The sequence below is a fragment of the Rhincodon typus genome, chromosome 30, assembly GCF_021869965.1.
Source record: "Rhincodon typus isolate 14 chromosome 30, sRhiTyp1.1, whole genome shotgun sequence".
NCBI lineage: Eukaryota > Metazoa > Chordata > Chondrichthyes > Orectolobiformes > Rhincodontidae > Rhincodon > Rhincodon typus.
In genome coordinates, this window is record NC_063361.1 from 14,654,612 (window position 1) to 14,671,309 (window position 16,698).

The following is a 16,698-nucleotide window of genomic DNA, read 5'->3' on the forward strand; positions in this document are numbered from 1 at the left end:
ACTTTTGAAAGCTGGTTTCAAGTTCAGCTCTAAGTGATAATCACTTTTCAGAGTGGCTTTTTTAAATTTTTAATTCATTCATGAGATATGGGAGTCATCGTCTAGGCCAACACTCACTACCTATCTCCAATTGTCCAGAGGGTTGTTTGGAGTCAACCACTTTCTGTGGATCTGGAGTCACATGTAGGCCAGATAGGGCAAGGACAAGAGTTTTCTTCTCTAAAAGGACATTATTGAACTGGATGCATTTTGTAGACAATGGTTCCATGATCTTCTTTAGACGCTTAATTTACTGATTTAAAATTCCACTATCTGCCATTGTCAGAATCAAAACTGGGTCTCCAGATTAATCATCTAAACCATAATACCACTAGGCCATTGCCTCCTCCACATAATGAAATCTTATATGAAATAAATTGAAGCGGTCTTAATCCACTGTCTAGCACATACGAACTTAGTGCAAAATTACTATTGCTTTGCTGTTAAGTGTTTCTAAGAGATAGAACATGGCCAATTTAGAATACGAACACATTAAGACTTAATTAGTTGCTCCCTTCTAAGTGAAAACAGACAAGAGTTATACCAAAGCAGAGTGCTTGACCCATACCATATGGTAAAAATCAAATTTCATTTCCCAGTTCTAATCACAAATGTTAATGCCAAAATTTAATTTTCTTACACATTGTGCAAAGATCAAGAATATCCATGAAGAGGAGGAAGAGCAATGGAAGTCTGTGTAAAATAAAAAATTGATCACAATTCACTGTGCAAGACTGCATTTCTTAAAAAGAAATAAGGCTAAGCCACAACACCTCAACAAGCATTTAAAACTGTTTTATGGGATATACACAAAGTCCATGCAAATCTTGTGCAGCATACCTAACAGAGGCTACATTATTCGGGACAAATAGTGAGTGAAGAAACTATGATTAAGTTGTAATAATGAGGTGATAAATGAAACTTGTTGAATGCTTCAATAGCATACAATAAATAATGATATTGTACGCAGATATAAAATCACTGATGATGATTACGGTTTTAAAATTGTCTAAAAACTGAAATGACAACTTGTTCCATCGAATAAAAATGAAGAAATAAAACAAAAGAAATTTAAAATAGGTCCTTCAGCTTCTAAGAGGGGAAAAGGCAAATTAACATTTTGTATTAAGAATGGTTATTCGTCCTCTACCTAATATGCTAGTCTGTCTTTTTTTCAAGATAGTGATATATCTAATCATAGTCCTAGCATTTTCTATTTAAAGATTCAAACTGTTTGGCTTTTAAACTGTCAATCACTTGAACTGTTCAATCATGCAATTTATTCAAACACTGATTGCCTCTAAGATAAATCATCCTGGCGTTCGGATTTACAGAACTTAAATCTTGCTGAAATGAACCATATGCCACTAAAGCTTTTCATTTCACACTCATCGGGACAAATGCAGGAATGCTAAATTTCAAAAGATCACAAAAATTTACACCGCAGGAAAATACGTACTTTTGTCCCTTTTGTAATGTAAATCATTGTGATCATTTGAAATATGGCACTTTGTGCCCATCCTATGAGTACGTGATGAAAAGCTTCAGCAACAGGTCTCTCTTATCAGTAATAAAACCATCTTGCGGAAATGAAGTAAGACAGAGCGAACCTTGTGCGCTCTTAGCTCATCGCCTGGGAGCCACCATGAAATCTGCATGCAGGTCCTTGGTTTAGCCATTCTACTTCATTTTTAAAATATATGTTTACAGTTATTCAAATGCATACTTTCCTCTTTCAATTTTAAGTGAGCCAAATTTCCACCTCTTCAGTGTTGATGGGTAGTTCTGAAAGTAATTTTTACCTTGGTCCAAATGAGATTAGTAAAATGCATGCAGGCGTATGCAATAAAGAACAAAAATGCTACATTTCTTCCGTACTTGGTTTTTAATCTCTAAAAGATGAGAATGCCCTTCTTTAATCTTCACAGAACCAAGAAAGGTTGAGGTAATTGTCCTCAATTTCTGCTGCCCTACTGCATTTAGGAGGCCGACTTTGCATTGATACGTTATCTATCTCATGAAGAATATACAACCAGATATGGCCAGGAGGAGTTGTGGAGCATGCAGCTACAATGCTGAAAAGGCAGCTCAAGTTAGAAGCCCAGTCAGTCAAACAGTAGTGGGTTCTTGCCAATAATTATTAGAAGAGACCATAATACTCTGCTGCCAACAGCAGGATCATTATGCACCCAGTAATTTCTTCTAATTACTGATTCTAAAGGTAGGATCCCTCATGAATATAAACTTTAGCTTGAGCCATACTTCTTGGCTGGGCAATTTTTGACACCACTAGAGTGAGGGCTAATGGAATATTGTGCTTTTCTTGCCTTGTTATTGCAGGGGTGGAAACCACTAATTTTTTTTTAAACATCCAGGCCTTAACTAAAACCATTTTAACTTGGACATAAGTGTAAAATTTCAGAAAATCCATTCACAAAAATAAAAGCACATCCAATGACAACTGTCTTCTCGTATTTTTAGTAGTGGAGAGGTTGGAATCGTACTTTTCTGCACAACATAGATTATATTGATATGGAAACAATCCTTCCACGAGAAGTTTATTCAAGGAATCAAACCTGAACAGCGTAAGTGAACTCCAAACAAATGCCACTTTTATAAAGTTATCCATTAGTCTGCAAATTGTAAAATTGAGGAGAGGTGTTAAAACACGGGTTTTGACAAGCCTACTTTCTTTCACCAAGGACTCCAGCCTCAAGTGAAAGATAATCTGTACAATTCCACACTTTCAGTTTATATCTGACAGGGGGTGTGTTTCAAAAAGGGATTGAGATCAGGGGAAAAGAAGTCAAGAAAAGGGAAGCATTGGTCATAAATAATTGCTCTTTTACACCAATTTGCACAACTGAATAGTGCTGCATTTAAAAGCTGTGCCTGTATCTGAAGCATACTGTCACTTCACTTACCCATTGCCTTAGTTTCTTCACCTTTTGCGTTCAGAATGGAGAATTTAAATTTTGCTCTGACTTCACTTTTTGGACAGCTGACTAGCAGCAGGTAGAGTGATAGGTAATCTTTACTTTCCTCATCTAAACCCTTAGGGTTCACTCGGAGGCACCTTAAATATATATAAAAATGAAATATGTTAAAAATAAAATGAATGAATTACATACAGGCTGAAAAAATTAAGAGCATTTTAGATGCAGAATTGGGCTGTCTCAGTTTTTCTCCCTCTTTGTAACTTTCCTCTTCTTAGCATAACTGTCGCTAGTTACTAGCGGCAAAGTTCACTTGTAAAAAGGATGGTCTCTACCTATATTATGTTCAATAATGCTAATGCTCAAGAGTTGCTGTGCTGTTCTTCAGGCCATAATTTACCGTTTTTTAACTACACTTCCCAAAGCATTTTATGCAGCAACTGTCCCCAGTGCTGCTTCAAAAGTAAGACAAGCCTACAAATGTCATATTTAAAGTTATATTTAAATATATTCAATGCCTCTAGTTCCTTCTCTCATCTTGTAATTGATAGCGTTTCACAAATGAATTTTCCATACTTACCATTCTCTCCCCACCCTCCCCCACTCTACACTCCCCACCAAAAGCATTTGAAATGTGGGAATATTTCATGAATATGGATGAGGCAAGCTGTTTTTCAACTCTGTTGAACTGAAAAGGGAGACAATTCTTCTTTTATGAGCATTAACTAATTTGCCCCTTTAACTCCAAATCTTAACGCCAATCATTTTGTGTCTATTACTCTCATTTCACCACCTCCTCAAACCTAGTCTAATTCTTCAATCACAACAAAATAGATTACATTGCTTTTAAATATTTGTATGCTATTATAATCAAGTTAAAAAACTCAATGAGTGAAGTCAAAGGAAAAGAAACTGGCTTGCCAAATTCAAAACTAAAATTAAAAAAAATTAGTAAACATTTCAATGCCATGAAAATATAATTGCTCACTCGTCCCACAATATAGTCACTTGAGTTGGCAAGTAGTACAAGCAACACAAACTCATTAAACGAAGTGCAGGATACTCCTTTAACCAAAAAAAAGGTTTGGAAAACAACTAAAATTGAAATATTCACCAGTCTACAATATGGAAGAACTATACAGCTTTGACTTCTATAGAACACTTAAAACATTGACGTGCTGAACGGAATACCGGTAAATACTTATCGATTATGGAGTCTTGGTACATTTGAACCAAATTATATTTAAATTAAATTGGATTTTGAAGACAATTTAAATGATGGGTGACTTGTTACAACATAATTTGTTTCTTTCAATTAGTTAAGGGTCCATTTAGAAAATTCTTATAGCTTTTTCAGAATCTTTGACTATTTGAAGTTTAATGCTGCATTTATAAATGTTTTAAAAGTGAAAGATCATGCCTAAAGGAACGTAATGACTGAAGATGATCTTGACGGAGATATCTGGTACTGTTCAAGCAAAAACAAGTTTATTAGCTTCAACTCTATACCATTGTCAAAAATGTACCTGCCCCTCAAATGTATCAATTTTTCTTAATTCAAGCAGCACCTACCAGTGACAGATCAACCTCACTACTTGAAGCTCAGCAGACTAAGAGCTACGTCTGTGCACTTTCATTCATGATTATTGACGGTGTTTCGCACATAGCATATATTACAAATGGTTAACTGGTTGACTGGAACACAACAAAAGCTTGTAGCACAGTGGTTAGCATCCCTATTTTTGAGCCAGGAGCATGGAGTTCAAGTCCAATCTGCACAAGAGGTGTGTCATAACACCTCTAAGCAGGTTGATTAAGAAATATCTAAGCTTGGCTCAGAAACTGATCAAAGCACCATCATATGGTTTGGGTTGCACTAGACTAAGTCAATCCATTCATTTCATTTAAAAGAAAACGTTCCATATTTTAAATTGGAGAGAGAGGAAGAGATGAACTTCAGTTGCTGGGAATCTGAAATAAAATGGAATAACAGAATTTCACTGTATGCCATTTAGCATTTACAAAAGAGAAAAGATGCACTGTTTCAGCTTCCAGGTCTCAAAACGTTGGAACCCAAAACGTGGACAAACTTTGTCCTTTCCAAATGCTAATACACATCCCACCTATTCCCAATGTTCATTTTCCCCCTTTTAATTTCTACTCATTCCATTCTCAATATAGAGAGTGGAGAAGAAGAAGGAGAAATGAAGAATGTAGAATCATTTTCACTCTAGGGAGACTGAAGTGAAGCCAACAGTCTCTTTTCCAATAAACCATTACAAATTACTATCACATAACAACTGTATTCAATCATTCTGCAGCTGTTTCTATGTTTTAGAGTCAATTTTGATACTGCTCGGACAGTCCACAAAATCCAACACAATCAGAAATTCAGTACTTTTAACATCAATAATTTTGGATTCATGCTTTCCTGCTTGCTAGATTTAAATTTCAGCAGTCTCCCCGAAGATCCAGATTTGCTGTGAACTCCAGTCATACCAGAAAGAGTTCTCTATATTATTACATCTAGGTCAGACGTTTAAAAATTTTAGCTAGGTTGTGGTGGGGGCAGAGGAAGGGGAAAGGGGAAGAGGAGGAAAAAGAAGAAAGAGGAAAGAAAAGGAGAGGGTTAAGTGAATTAGTTCCATTCCTCTAAAAAGCAAAATTACTTTTTTCTGTGAACACATTTCATGTTTGGTTATGTTGTTGTAAACCACCAGTAAACCGAATGTACAGCCAACGTGCTGTACTGAGTGTGTATAGTACTTAGATACGCCCCAACATGAGTCACAGTAACTCCCTTTAGCTCATTATTCTAAATACTTCAGGAATTTACAACTAATATTTTACAAAAATTGACAGAAACAAAATGAAATTAAAAATAGGTGTGTCTGATTTATAAAGTGTCTTCAATAGTAACACTTTTCAAAGTGAATATTTAAATATCAGAATTGTTTTTTCTCTTATAAACAAAGGTTGCTTTCTTAGTTCATTCACAAGACAAGACGAGGGTGTCACTGACTAGGCCATCCTTAATTGGCCAGAGGGCAGTTTAGAGTCATCTACATTGCTGTGGGTCTGGAGTCACATGTAGGCCAGACTAGCTAAGGATGGCAGTTTCCTTCCTTAAAAGGACATGAGTGAACCAGATGGGTTTTTTCATGGTTATCATTAGACTCTTAATTCCAGCTTTTTAATCGAATTTAAATCCAGGATTTGAACCAGGGTTCTCAGAACATTACCTGGGTCTCGATTACCAGTCCAGCGATAATACCAAAGCCATCACCTCCACAAATAAATTAAATGACGCTATTCATAATTTTAACTTCAAAAGCGGAGTGCTGATGATAACACTGATGGCATAGGTCTAAAGATAAAACTGACATCATTGATGTTTATGTGTTTACTCATCTTGTTATGCAAGCTACTTTCTCAAAAGCATGTCTCCAATTAAACCACCAATATAGTTCAAATTTATTAAACAGAATCAACAGTTGCTAAAATAAAAAAATGGCTTGAATCTTCAAAGCTGGGTCAGAATTCCATTTCCCAGCCCAGATCAGAAAAAAAATTGTCCAGTTATTCTCATGCCCAATTTCAAACTAGCACAAATTTGGTCTCCAAGACAAAAAACATATTTCTAAAATTATGCTGATAATACAATATAAAATCATCGCAACATTACTTACTTTATATATGAAAAAATGAAAAGCTAAGTAATCATAATCTATCACATTCCTGGATATAAACAGCACATAGTTAAGATAGTGGAATAGATGTTTTGTAACTGTACATTTCAAAATTGTCTAATGTACATAAAATAAAATATATTTTATACTGTGGTAGGGATTTAAAATTTATCACTTTTGACTTTGCAGTTTGAGATTAAAAAAATTAAAACATGAATTAAATACAAGGACTACTCCCCCTCTCAACAACCAAAAATATAAAAGTTAGGAAGTAAACAGTACAGGATGTATTTTTAAAAATTTGTTCATGGATGTGTGCATCACTGGATTGACCAGCAATAATTGCCCATCCTTAAATGAACAGAGGACAAAAGGACAGTTACAAGTCTGGAGTCACATGTAGACCAAACGAGGTAAAGATGGTAGATTTCCTTCTTAAAAATTAGGTAAGCCAGATTTTTTTTTATTACAACAATCAAACTGTTATTACAGTTGTTATTTGGCTAGCCTTTCGTTGAATTCAAATTTCACTATCTGCCATGATAGGATTTGAAGCCATGTCCCTAGTACTTTGGCCAGTCATTCAGGATTACTAGTCAAGTGACACTATGCCACTTCTTCCCCTACAGATAAAACAAACCTCCTTGCTTCCAAATGGCTCAGTTTATTCGATTAGGAATATGAAAGTAGAGTCTTGAGCTGTAGGACCCAATATTAACTTTTGGTCAGGAAGTGTTTAGCTGAAACTTTCAAAGGAAGGTCTGTAAGACTTTGCCATAGGCTCTGCTGATATCAGCATTAAGGCCCAGTTCTTCAACAGCCAGTTACATTAACAGTACGTAAAAATACAGTCAGCGAGCAGATCTCAAGCACAACACCAAGCTGAGTGGGCTGGGAGAGCTTGCCCTACTCCTTCTGTCGTCCTAAATACAGCATAACAATGTCACTTACCTCTTGGATCTGGCCCTTCATGTCTCCTTTCATAAATAAAAATATTTGAGTTGAGTTTCCTTTATAAATTTTAAAACCCCCAACCACGTACGCCATAGAAGTTCATTGGTTAAAACAGATCTAAGCTACGTTGACAATTTGGAACCGAAAGATCAACCCAGTTATCCTCTCCTAATTATTACCTAACATTGTTTAGCAAGAGCGCGAGAGACAGTACGTGTTACATATAATACTGGATTTCGATCGTTGGAGGATGCACCATAGAACCTGAATCTATCAATGTACATTACCTTCATAGAGAAAACAAAAAGTATTGAAAAGTACATTTGTTTTCTTTTAAAAACTGCATCTTTCTTGTCCTTCTCACACCTCATCTGGTTACTAGGGCTTCTTCAGGAATATTTTTAATTTTTGCTTTAAGAGAACTAATTTTACCTGTCATCTCATCACAATGGTCCTGAAAACAGTTTCTAGCTGCGCACAATAGATCAAACTGAAAATTCTCTATTCTTGGAGTCAGTAATGAGATGGTATACGTACCACAAGGTAATTTATTTTATGTATGGCATTTCTTGATTGGGATAAGGGAAACAGAAGACTGCCTTCTTGAAAACACTGATTTTCTTCCAGTTCATAGAAATGTTCCTGTTTGATTGGCTATTTTCCAGTTTATTGTTTATAATAAACCTGATAATGTTAATAATGTTTTGTCTATAACAGGACTTTACTAAAATTACATTTTTCAAATACATCCCTAAAATAGCAAAGGTACTTGGGTGAACCATGTGTTGAATAAAGATGGATTAATGGCATACTGCAGCAGTCTGCTCGTTGAATGCACATTGTTGAGGCACAGCAGAATATGCTTTAACAGTAGTTCAATCTGACCTCGCTGGACTTGGTGCCTACATTGGGAACCCAAAAATACGTCCTCTCTCTTAACATGAATGTCACTCAACCAGAGTACAATTTTTTTAAATGTTCTGTTTTGGAAAGGAGTGTCCCCTTGCACCAAGGCATTACCCTTAGCAACCAAAAATAAAAACTGCAAGACTTTGCACAAGGTCTCTAACCATACACTTAGTTTACCTCTAAATTTCAAATTTATATTGTCAATGTATGACTACAGCATTCACAGCACTTTTTTGAAGAACAGAAAATAGTTCCTTAATTAATGATCAGAATGAAATACCACATTTCATACCTATAGCAAAGGCATAATCCTGCATTTGAGCTTTGAACAAAACATACTCAAAACTACATTAACTGAAACAAATATTTTCACATTGTCGCTCTGGAAACAGCAACCATAAATATTACACTGTTCCAAAACATCCTGTGTTATTCACTTCCCAAAGTCAAGTTAATCGTTCCCTTCATTCCCAATCCAACTATTTATTTTACCTTGCAACTAAATTATATCCAATCTTTGACCAGGTTTGAAGCACAGATATATCAACAACCACTGCAAGCCTTAAAATGACTCCAAAAACCTGAGAAATATTTGATGCTTATGAAGGTGTCTAAGTCTGTCATAAACTTATGAAATTTTTAGTGGTTTGTATAATTCAGGTGAAGAGACATCTACTCTATTTATGCTACCGTCTAGATGGAAAACAAAGTCCTCTAGGTTCCTCTTAGTGGAGAGCAGAAGGTAAGAAAGCAATGAAATAAACATTAAAATCTTTGGCAGGGGAAAAAAATTAAAGACCAAGTCACAACAAAACCCGTTCTTTTGAAAGGACAAGAGGAATTGTAAAGAAAACTAAGTAACAGTTATTCCTAATGTTAGCCTTTTGGTCATGATCGAGAGGTTGCATCAGTTCTTTGTGGGACTGCTTAATTCATTTCAATTAAACCTAAATATCACCCACTCTGTGGAAACCAACTAGTAAAATGAAAATACTTCAACTCCCTTTCAACATTGGAAGGGTACTTAATTATTCAGCATCTATTAAACGAAAATGTGTAACGAATATAACAACAAAATGCTGGCTGACGAATGCTAAGAACTGAAATAGCGAGCTTGGAGCTGAAAAATTTACTTATTGATAGGCCACGGAGAAAAATCGTCTAATATTAAGCACTGAGCCAATTTGCTGGGTTTTAAATTTCTAAAAATTGGTGACTGATCTCAATCTTACCTATAGCTCAAATACACTCTTCCAATTTAAATGGTCGCATGGTACCACTAGGTTGTCATGGGAGGATTGTATGCAAGCTTCAGGGGGAATTCTGAAATTTGGATTACGCCCTGTACCTAATCATTACATGGAAATTTCAGAAATAGGTGCCATAGCTTCCACAGCCTTGGAAAGGAACTTCTGGTTCATGAACAATATAATGATTAGGTCAAATGCATCAAACCACAGTACAAGTTCATTTTGTTACATGCTTCACTAAACTTTGATCATTCTGCCTTTCCAAAAACTGCATAAGCAAATCCCCGTAAATGCAAATGTTATCATACTGAGTTCCACACTCACCACTTTAATTTATCATTTGCTCCAGACGAGAAAGTCGAACTCTTGATAACTTCTCCCATTTCTTCTCTGCAGAAACTGAAGTTGTTGATAGTCCACATGTAAGAGAACTTCACTACTTTGATCTAGCAAAAAAAAAAGGAAAAAATAAATCCTTGAATATTGTAAAAACAACTGATGACATAACTGCAAAGAACAACAGATCCATGCTCTACTTCATGAATGCATGAGATCTGAGAACTGGGAGGGAACTGGAGTCCATTAAGAAATATTTTTGAATGGCCGCTCAGCTGAGTAAATCCAAATCCTGTCCTTAAAATTCACTGAATAATAGATCAATTGGCATCAAATATAGATAATAAAGAATGTGACTACCACCCAGCTGTTTTTATTAGAAATTTCAAATTCTTGTATCCTGTGCTGTTAATTATATTGCGCAATCTATTACAGATGGCTTTAGAGAATATCTAATTTGTGGAGTTAAGAATAGGAAGTGATCAAACGGAAATAAAATTCTTGAGACTTAAGACTGTAGGGGTCGATAAAGCATTTCAACTGCTGGAGGAATTTAGAGCATGGGATCAGTTTCAGACTCAGGGATTGACCGTTTTAGGACTTGCTTTTAACCTGAAATCGAACAGATATGCCTATGACGGGTAAACTGATGAGGGGACAGTCAATTGTATTGTTCCTTCTTGTTAGCTCCCTCAACCGTAGCAGGCCCAATCCAGCAAATATGTCCTTCACGGTTCAGTCAACCCAGTCAGTAGAGGTGGACATTAACAATCCCTAACTAGAGTACATTCTATGCTAAGTTCTATTCAATATGGGATAGTACTGAATCATCAACTGATGCCAGTGATGTCAAGAGCAAGTCACCCTTTCCACAAGGTGAAGGAGCAGAAATAAGCCATTCAGCCATTGAGTCCACTCTGCCAAACAGATCACAACTGATCTGATAATCCTTAACTCCACTTCCCACCTTTTCTCTATCACTCTGGATTCACTAACTTATTAAAAATCTCTCTCAGCCTTGAATAAACGACATCACAGCCTCTATAGGCCTTTCCAGTAAAGGATTCTAAAGATTCACAACCCTAAGAAATTCCTCATCACCTTTATCTTAAATGGGTTTTGTCTGTCTTTCACAGGATATCATACATCATGGTATGCTGAGGCAAATGTAGAGTTTGACACCCAATTGGATATATACCACTTTGCTATTACCTACGGTGGGTCTATTCTGTAAAGCTATGAAGAGAGGCTGAACAGGCTCAGGCTGTTTTCTTTAGAGCAGAGAAGACTGGGGGGTACTGACACAGAGGTGTATAAGATTATGAGGGGCATGGACAGGGGTTTAGAAAGCAGTTGTGCCTCTTAGTTGAAAAATCAATGACAAGGGCGCACAATTTTTGATAGTATTTTGGCTTGGGGTACAACTCAGTGAGTATGAATGTTACAGTCTGCTGTTTTGAGCGTATGTGGGCCGGCTCTCCAAACTTTTGCACAAGTCCCACGTAAAGACGACTTTGCAGGTTTGACTGAACACAGTTGCCAGACACTTCCAGTGCGCAGGTTAATGCTGCGCGGTGCATCTGGTTTTGTTCCTTTTCTTTGTGCAGTTATATGGTGTAGGTGAGTGGCCTCCTCCCTGAGGCTATTAAGGGTCAATGACATTGTGGGGTCTGGCGTCCAAGTAGGCAAGATAAGGATGGCAGATGCTTTTCTGCGAAGGGCAGAAGTGAACCTAACTTAATATATTAATTACCTGTTAATTTTAGCTCCATTACTGCCAACAGCTTTTAAAATCAACTACTGCTTATTTGGTCTGTTTAGCTTCTGCGATCAGGTGTTTTCAATGAGCAAGGTTGTAGACATTCAAACATCATAGGCAAAGAGATCTTCCGAAAGGCCTGTTCAAACTCAAATTCCTTATGATCATGAAATAGCTCAGGTTCAATTGGAAGCTCTAACCAATGGTTCAGAGGCCATAGGTCATAATTCCACTACAATTAGAAATTTCTGCATCACAGATACTTAAAAACTCTGGAACACATATTAAATGAGAATTCCTTTCTACCTGTGCCATTGATTCAGACTAATATAGAAGTTGTCATGGTACTGTTCAATGAGGACTGATTGTTTTCCAAGTTGGTGATCTTGCCTCAAGGCAAGATGGCAGCAGAGTGGGATGCTTCAGCTTTTTCTCTCTTTTCTTTCCTCTCTTCTGCCGTCTTGGTAATGTCGTGAACTCCTGGCCTGGCGACACGTGGTGGTCTCCCAGCCCAGTGTGGCAGTCTCTTGGAAGCACAGTCTCTCAGCCTTGCACGGCAATCTCTCAGTGGCACGTGGCCTCAGCATGGACTTCCAAGGTGATTCCACAGCCATCTCCCGGCCTCAAGAGGCTGGAGGTGAAACCCGGTGGTCTGGAGTCAAGGTTTGGTGCGGACTGAGTCGGGAGGATTGTTGTCCTGAACTTTTTATTTCTCTACTTTCCAACTTATTCCTATAATCTGCAATGCTGGACTTTTTACTTATTTATTTTCTAATTGCTTTTTCCCCTAATAACTTGTACTGAGGAATCCATACCTAGGTACCTTGTACTTAAGATGGCGTCATAAGTGGCAACTTCTAAACTTTCACTAAACTCCTTTGAGTAGGTGACAAAGCTAATTCAATTCAAGTCAGGTGTGCGAATGAAGGTAATGCAGTTGATGTAGTTTATATGGATTTCTTCGAAGCCTTTTACAAGGTGCCACATGGAAGATGGATGGCACATGGGATCCAGGGTAACTTCGCAAGATGGATCCCAAATTGACTTTGTGGTGGCAGACAGAAAGTGGCAGTAGAAGGCTATTTGTGTGACTTGACAGTGGTGTCCACTAGCGTACCATAAGGATCAGTGCTGTCTCACTTCTTGTTTGCGATACATATAAATGATGTAGATGAGAATGTTGAGTGAATGATTAGTAAGCATGTGGATGACAGAAAGACTGGACAGGTGGTTAATAGTGAAGAAAATCTTAGGTTAAACAAAGATATGGATAGTCTGGTCAAATGGGATTTAATTCTGACAAGTGCAAGGTGATGCACGTTGGAAGTAATAAGACAAGTAATGAACAGTAGGAAACAGGAAGCGCAGAACACAGCCATCTTGGAGTGCTTGACCACAGAGCACTGAAGGTAGCAGAACAGGTGATAAGGGTGATTAAAGTCGCATATGGGACGTTGATCTAGCATAGATTTTTAAGAGCATGGAGGTTATGTTGCAGCTGTACAAAAACAACTTTGGTTAGGCCACAGCTGGAGTACTCTGTGTGGTCCTGATCGCTGCAGCCATATATCTTTCTTGTAGTGCAACAAAGTGGGTGTGGAGGAAATTCACCAGGATGTTGTCTGACTTGGAATATATTAGCTATGAAGAGAGGCTGAGCAGGCTCAGCCTGTTTTCTTTAGAGCAGAGAAGGCTGGGGGGTACTGACGGAGGTGTATAAAATTGTGAAGGGCATGGACAGGGGTATAGAAAGCAGCTGTGCTTCTTATTTGAAGAATCAATTACAAGAGTGCATAATTTTTGAGTGAGTGGAGGTGGCTTACACAGGGCATTCAAAGAAAAATGTATTCACCCACAGGATGGGGGTGAAGTCTGGAATGCATGACCTGGAAGGACAGCAGAGGTAGGAAACCTTAACCTTTAAAAATGCACATGGACGAGCACTTGAAATGTCATAAGATTCAAGGCCATAGGCCAAGTGCTAGAAAGTGGGATTAGTCTAGACAGATCAGTGCAGACTCAACTGGGCCAAAGGCACCCTTCTAGGCTATACAACCGTGAGTAGGATGCAATCCTAGCTATGATTCTTTCTTCAGCCAAAATCATTAAAAGCAATTGACTGGTTGATTAGCTTTTTGCTGTTTGGGTAATATTGTTGATGTAGAATGGCTGATATTTTTGTTCATGTAACAGTCATTGAACTTAACGTAATTCAATTTGCAAAGTATTCTGAAATATCATGATGTATTATAGCAGTATATAAAAACAAGGGGTGATTGCTTACGATTCAACTTGAGCACCGGGACTTTAATTATAATAGAGTGTTAAAGAATTACACAGCACGGAAACAGACCCTTCGGTGGTCCAACTCGTCCATGCTGACCAGATATCCTAAATTCATTTAGTCCTATTGGCCAGCGTTTGGCCCATGTCATTATAAACCCTTCCTGCTCATGTATCCATCCAGATGCCTTTTAAATGTTGTAATTATACCAGTCTCCACCACCTCCTCTGACCGCTCATTCCATACACACACCATCCTCTGCATGAAAAAGTTGCCCCTTAGGTCCCTTTTAAATCCTTCCCCTCTCACCTTAAACCTATGCCTTCAGGTTTTGCACACCCCTGCTCCAGGGAAAAGACCTTGGTTATTCACCCTTTTCCATGCCCCTCACAATTTGATAAAATTCTATAAGGCCACCCCTCAGCCTCCAATGTTCCAAGTGAAAAAGCCCCAGCCTATTCAACCTTTCCCGAGAGCTCAAACCTTCCAACCCCCAGCAACATCCTCATAAATGTTTTCTGCACTCTTTCAAGTTTAACAACATCTTTCCTATAGCCAGAAGACCACAACTGAATGTGCAGTATTCCAAAAGTGGCCCAAGCAATGCCCTGCACAGCTGCAACATCACATCCCAACTCCTATCCATGCGTCACTAACCAATGAAGGCAAGCATGTCAAACACCTTCACCACCCTGTCTACCACTTTCAAGGAACTACGTACCTGCACCCCCAAGTCCCTTTGTCTGGCAACACTTCTTACGGCACTACCACTAACTGTGTACACTTGCCTTACCAAAATGCAACACCTCAAATTTATCAAAATTAAACTCCATCTGCCACTCATCAGACCATTGGCCCATTTGATCAAGGTCTCATTGTACTCTTAAATAAACGTTCTTCATTGACCACTACACCACCAATTTTGGTGTCATCTGCAAACTTATTAAACTTTCTTCCTATATTCACATCCAAATCATTTATATGACCAAAACCAGTGGACCCAGCACCAATCCTTGCGGCACAACACTGGTCACAGGCCTCCAGTTCGAAAAACAAAGAAGGGTCCAGACCCAAAACATCAACTTTCCTGCTCCTCTAATGCTGCCTGGCCTGCTGTGTTCCTCCAGCTCCACACTGTTATCTGACTCCAGCATTTGCAGTTCTTGCTATCTGATCTAACCCTGTCGAACACCTTGAAGTCTACATAGACAACATGGACTCCTCTTCCTTCATCAATCTTCTTTGTCCCTTCTCCAGAAAACTCAATCAAGTTACTGAGACAGATTTCTCAACACAGAGTCATGCTGACACTCCCTAATCAGTCCTTGCCTTTCCAAATGCATGTTAACCCTGTCCCTCAGAATCCCTTCCAACAACTTAGCCACCACTAACGTCAGGCTCACAAGTTTATACTCCTCTGTCTTTTCCTTAGTCTTTCTTAAATAATAGCACCACATTAGCCAATCTCCAGCTTTCCTGCACCCTCACCTGTGGCTATCAATTATACAAATATCTCAGCAAGGGGCCCAGCAGTCTCTTCCCTAGCTTCACACAAAGTTTTGAGAAACACCTGGTCAGATCCCAGGGATTTATTCATCACTGTGTTTTAATACACCCAGTTCTTCCTTTTCCGGAATATGGAAACTTTAAGACATCACTATTCACTTCCCCAAGTTCTCTAGCTTCCACAGCCTTCTCCATAGTAAACACTGATGTGAAGTGTTTGTTTGGTATCTCACCCATCTCCTGCGGTTCAACACAAAGATGGCCTTGGTGATTTTTAAGAGGCCCTGTTCTCCTCACCTGCACCTTTTCCCTTGATGTATTTGTAGAATCTCTTTGGATTCTCCTTAACCCTATTTGACAAAGATATCTCATATCCCTTTTTTGCAGTCCTGATTTCCCTCTCAAGTATACTCTTACTGCCACTATACTCTTCTAGGGATTCATTCGATCCCAGCTGCTGCCTCCTTTTTCTTGACAGAGTCTCTCATTCTCTAGTGGGGAATGCTGGATGACACCTACCAGCCTTACCCTTCGCACTAACCGCAACATACTGTCTCTGAACTCCCGTTACCTCATTTTTAAAAGGCCTCCCACTTTCCACCTGTCCCTTTACCTGCGAATAGCCTCTGCTAATCAACTTTTGAAACTTCTTGCCTAATACCATTGAAGTAGGCCCTACTCCAATTTAAAACTTCAACTTTTAGTTCAGATCTATCCTTTGTCCATCACTATTTTAAAACTAATAGAATTATGATCACTGGTCCCATAGCGCTCCCTGACTGACATCTCAGTCATTTGCCCTGCCTCATTTCCCAAGTGAAGGTCAAGTTTTGCTCCTTCTCTAGCAGGTGCATCCATATAGCAAGTAAGAAAATTTACTTTGTACACATTTAAATTCCTCTCCCAGGCAGTCCCAGTTAATGTTTGGAAAGTTAAAATCCCATACCATTACAACCCTGTTATTCTTACAGGTATCCAAGATCTCCTTACATTTTGGTTCTCAATTTCCCCACTGACTAATTTTTTTTTTTTTTTT

The 16,698-nt window shown here is 38.2% G+C and overlaps 1 protein-coding gene and 1 long non-coding RNA gene across 2 annotated transcripts in view; both read right to left on the reverse strand.

Annotated features, from left to right (window-relative positions):
• The window catches only part of LOC109929183 (speckle type BTB/POZ protein), a 44,292-nt gene extending 33,954 nt beyond the window's left edge, over positions 1 to 10,338 (reverse strand). Inside the window, exons 1-2 of the mRNA XM_020528978.2 lie at positions 10,102 to 10,338; positions 2,964 to 3,115 (exon numbers count right to left, since the gene is read on the reverse strand). Of these exons, the coding sequence (XP_020384567.2) occupies positions 2,964 to 3,115; positions 10,102 to 10,199 (250 nt within the window). The 5' untranslated portion in view covers positions 10,200 to 10,338. The remainder of the gene's footprint in view (positions 1 to 2,963; positions 3,116 to 10,101) is intronic.
• LOC125486576 overlaps positions 1 to 16,698 on the reverse strand; it is a 135,934-nt gene that overhangs the window by 100,273 nt on the left and 18,963 nt on the right. The gene's annotated exons all lie outside the window — the stretch shown is intronic.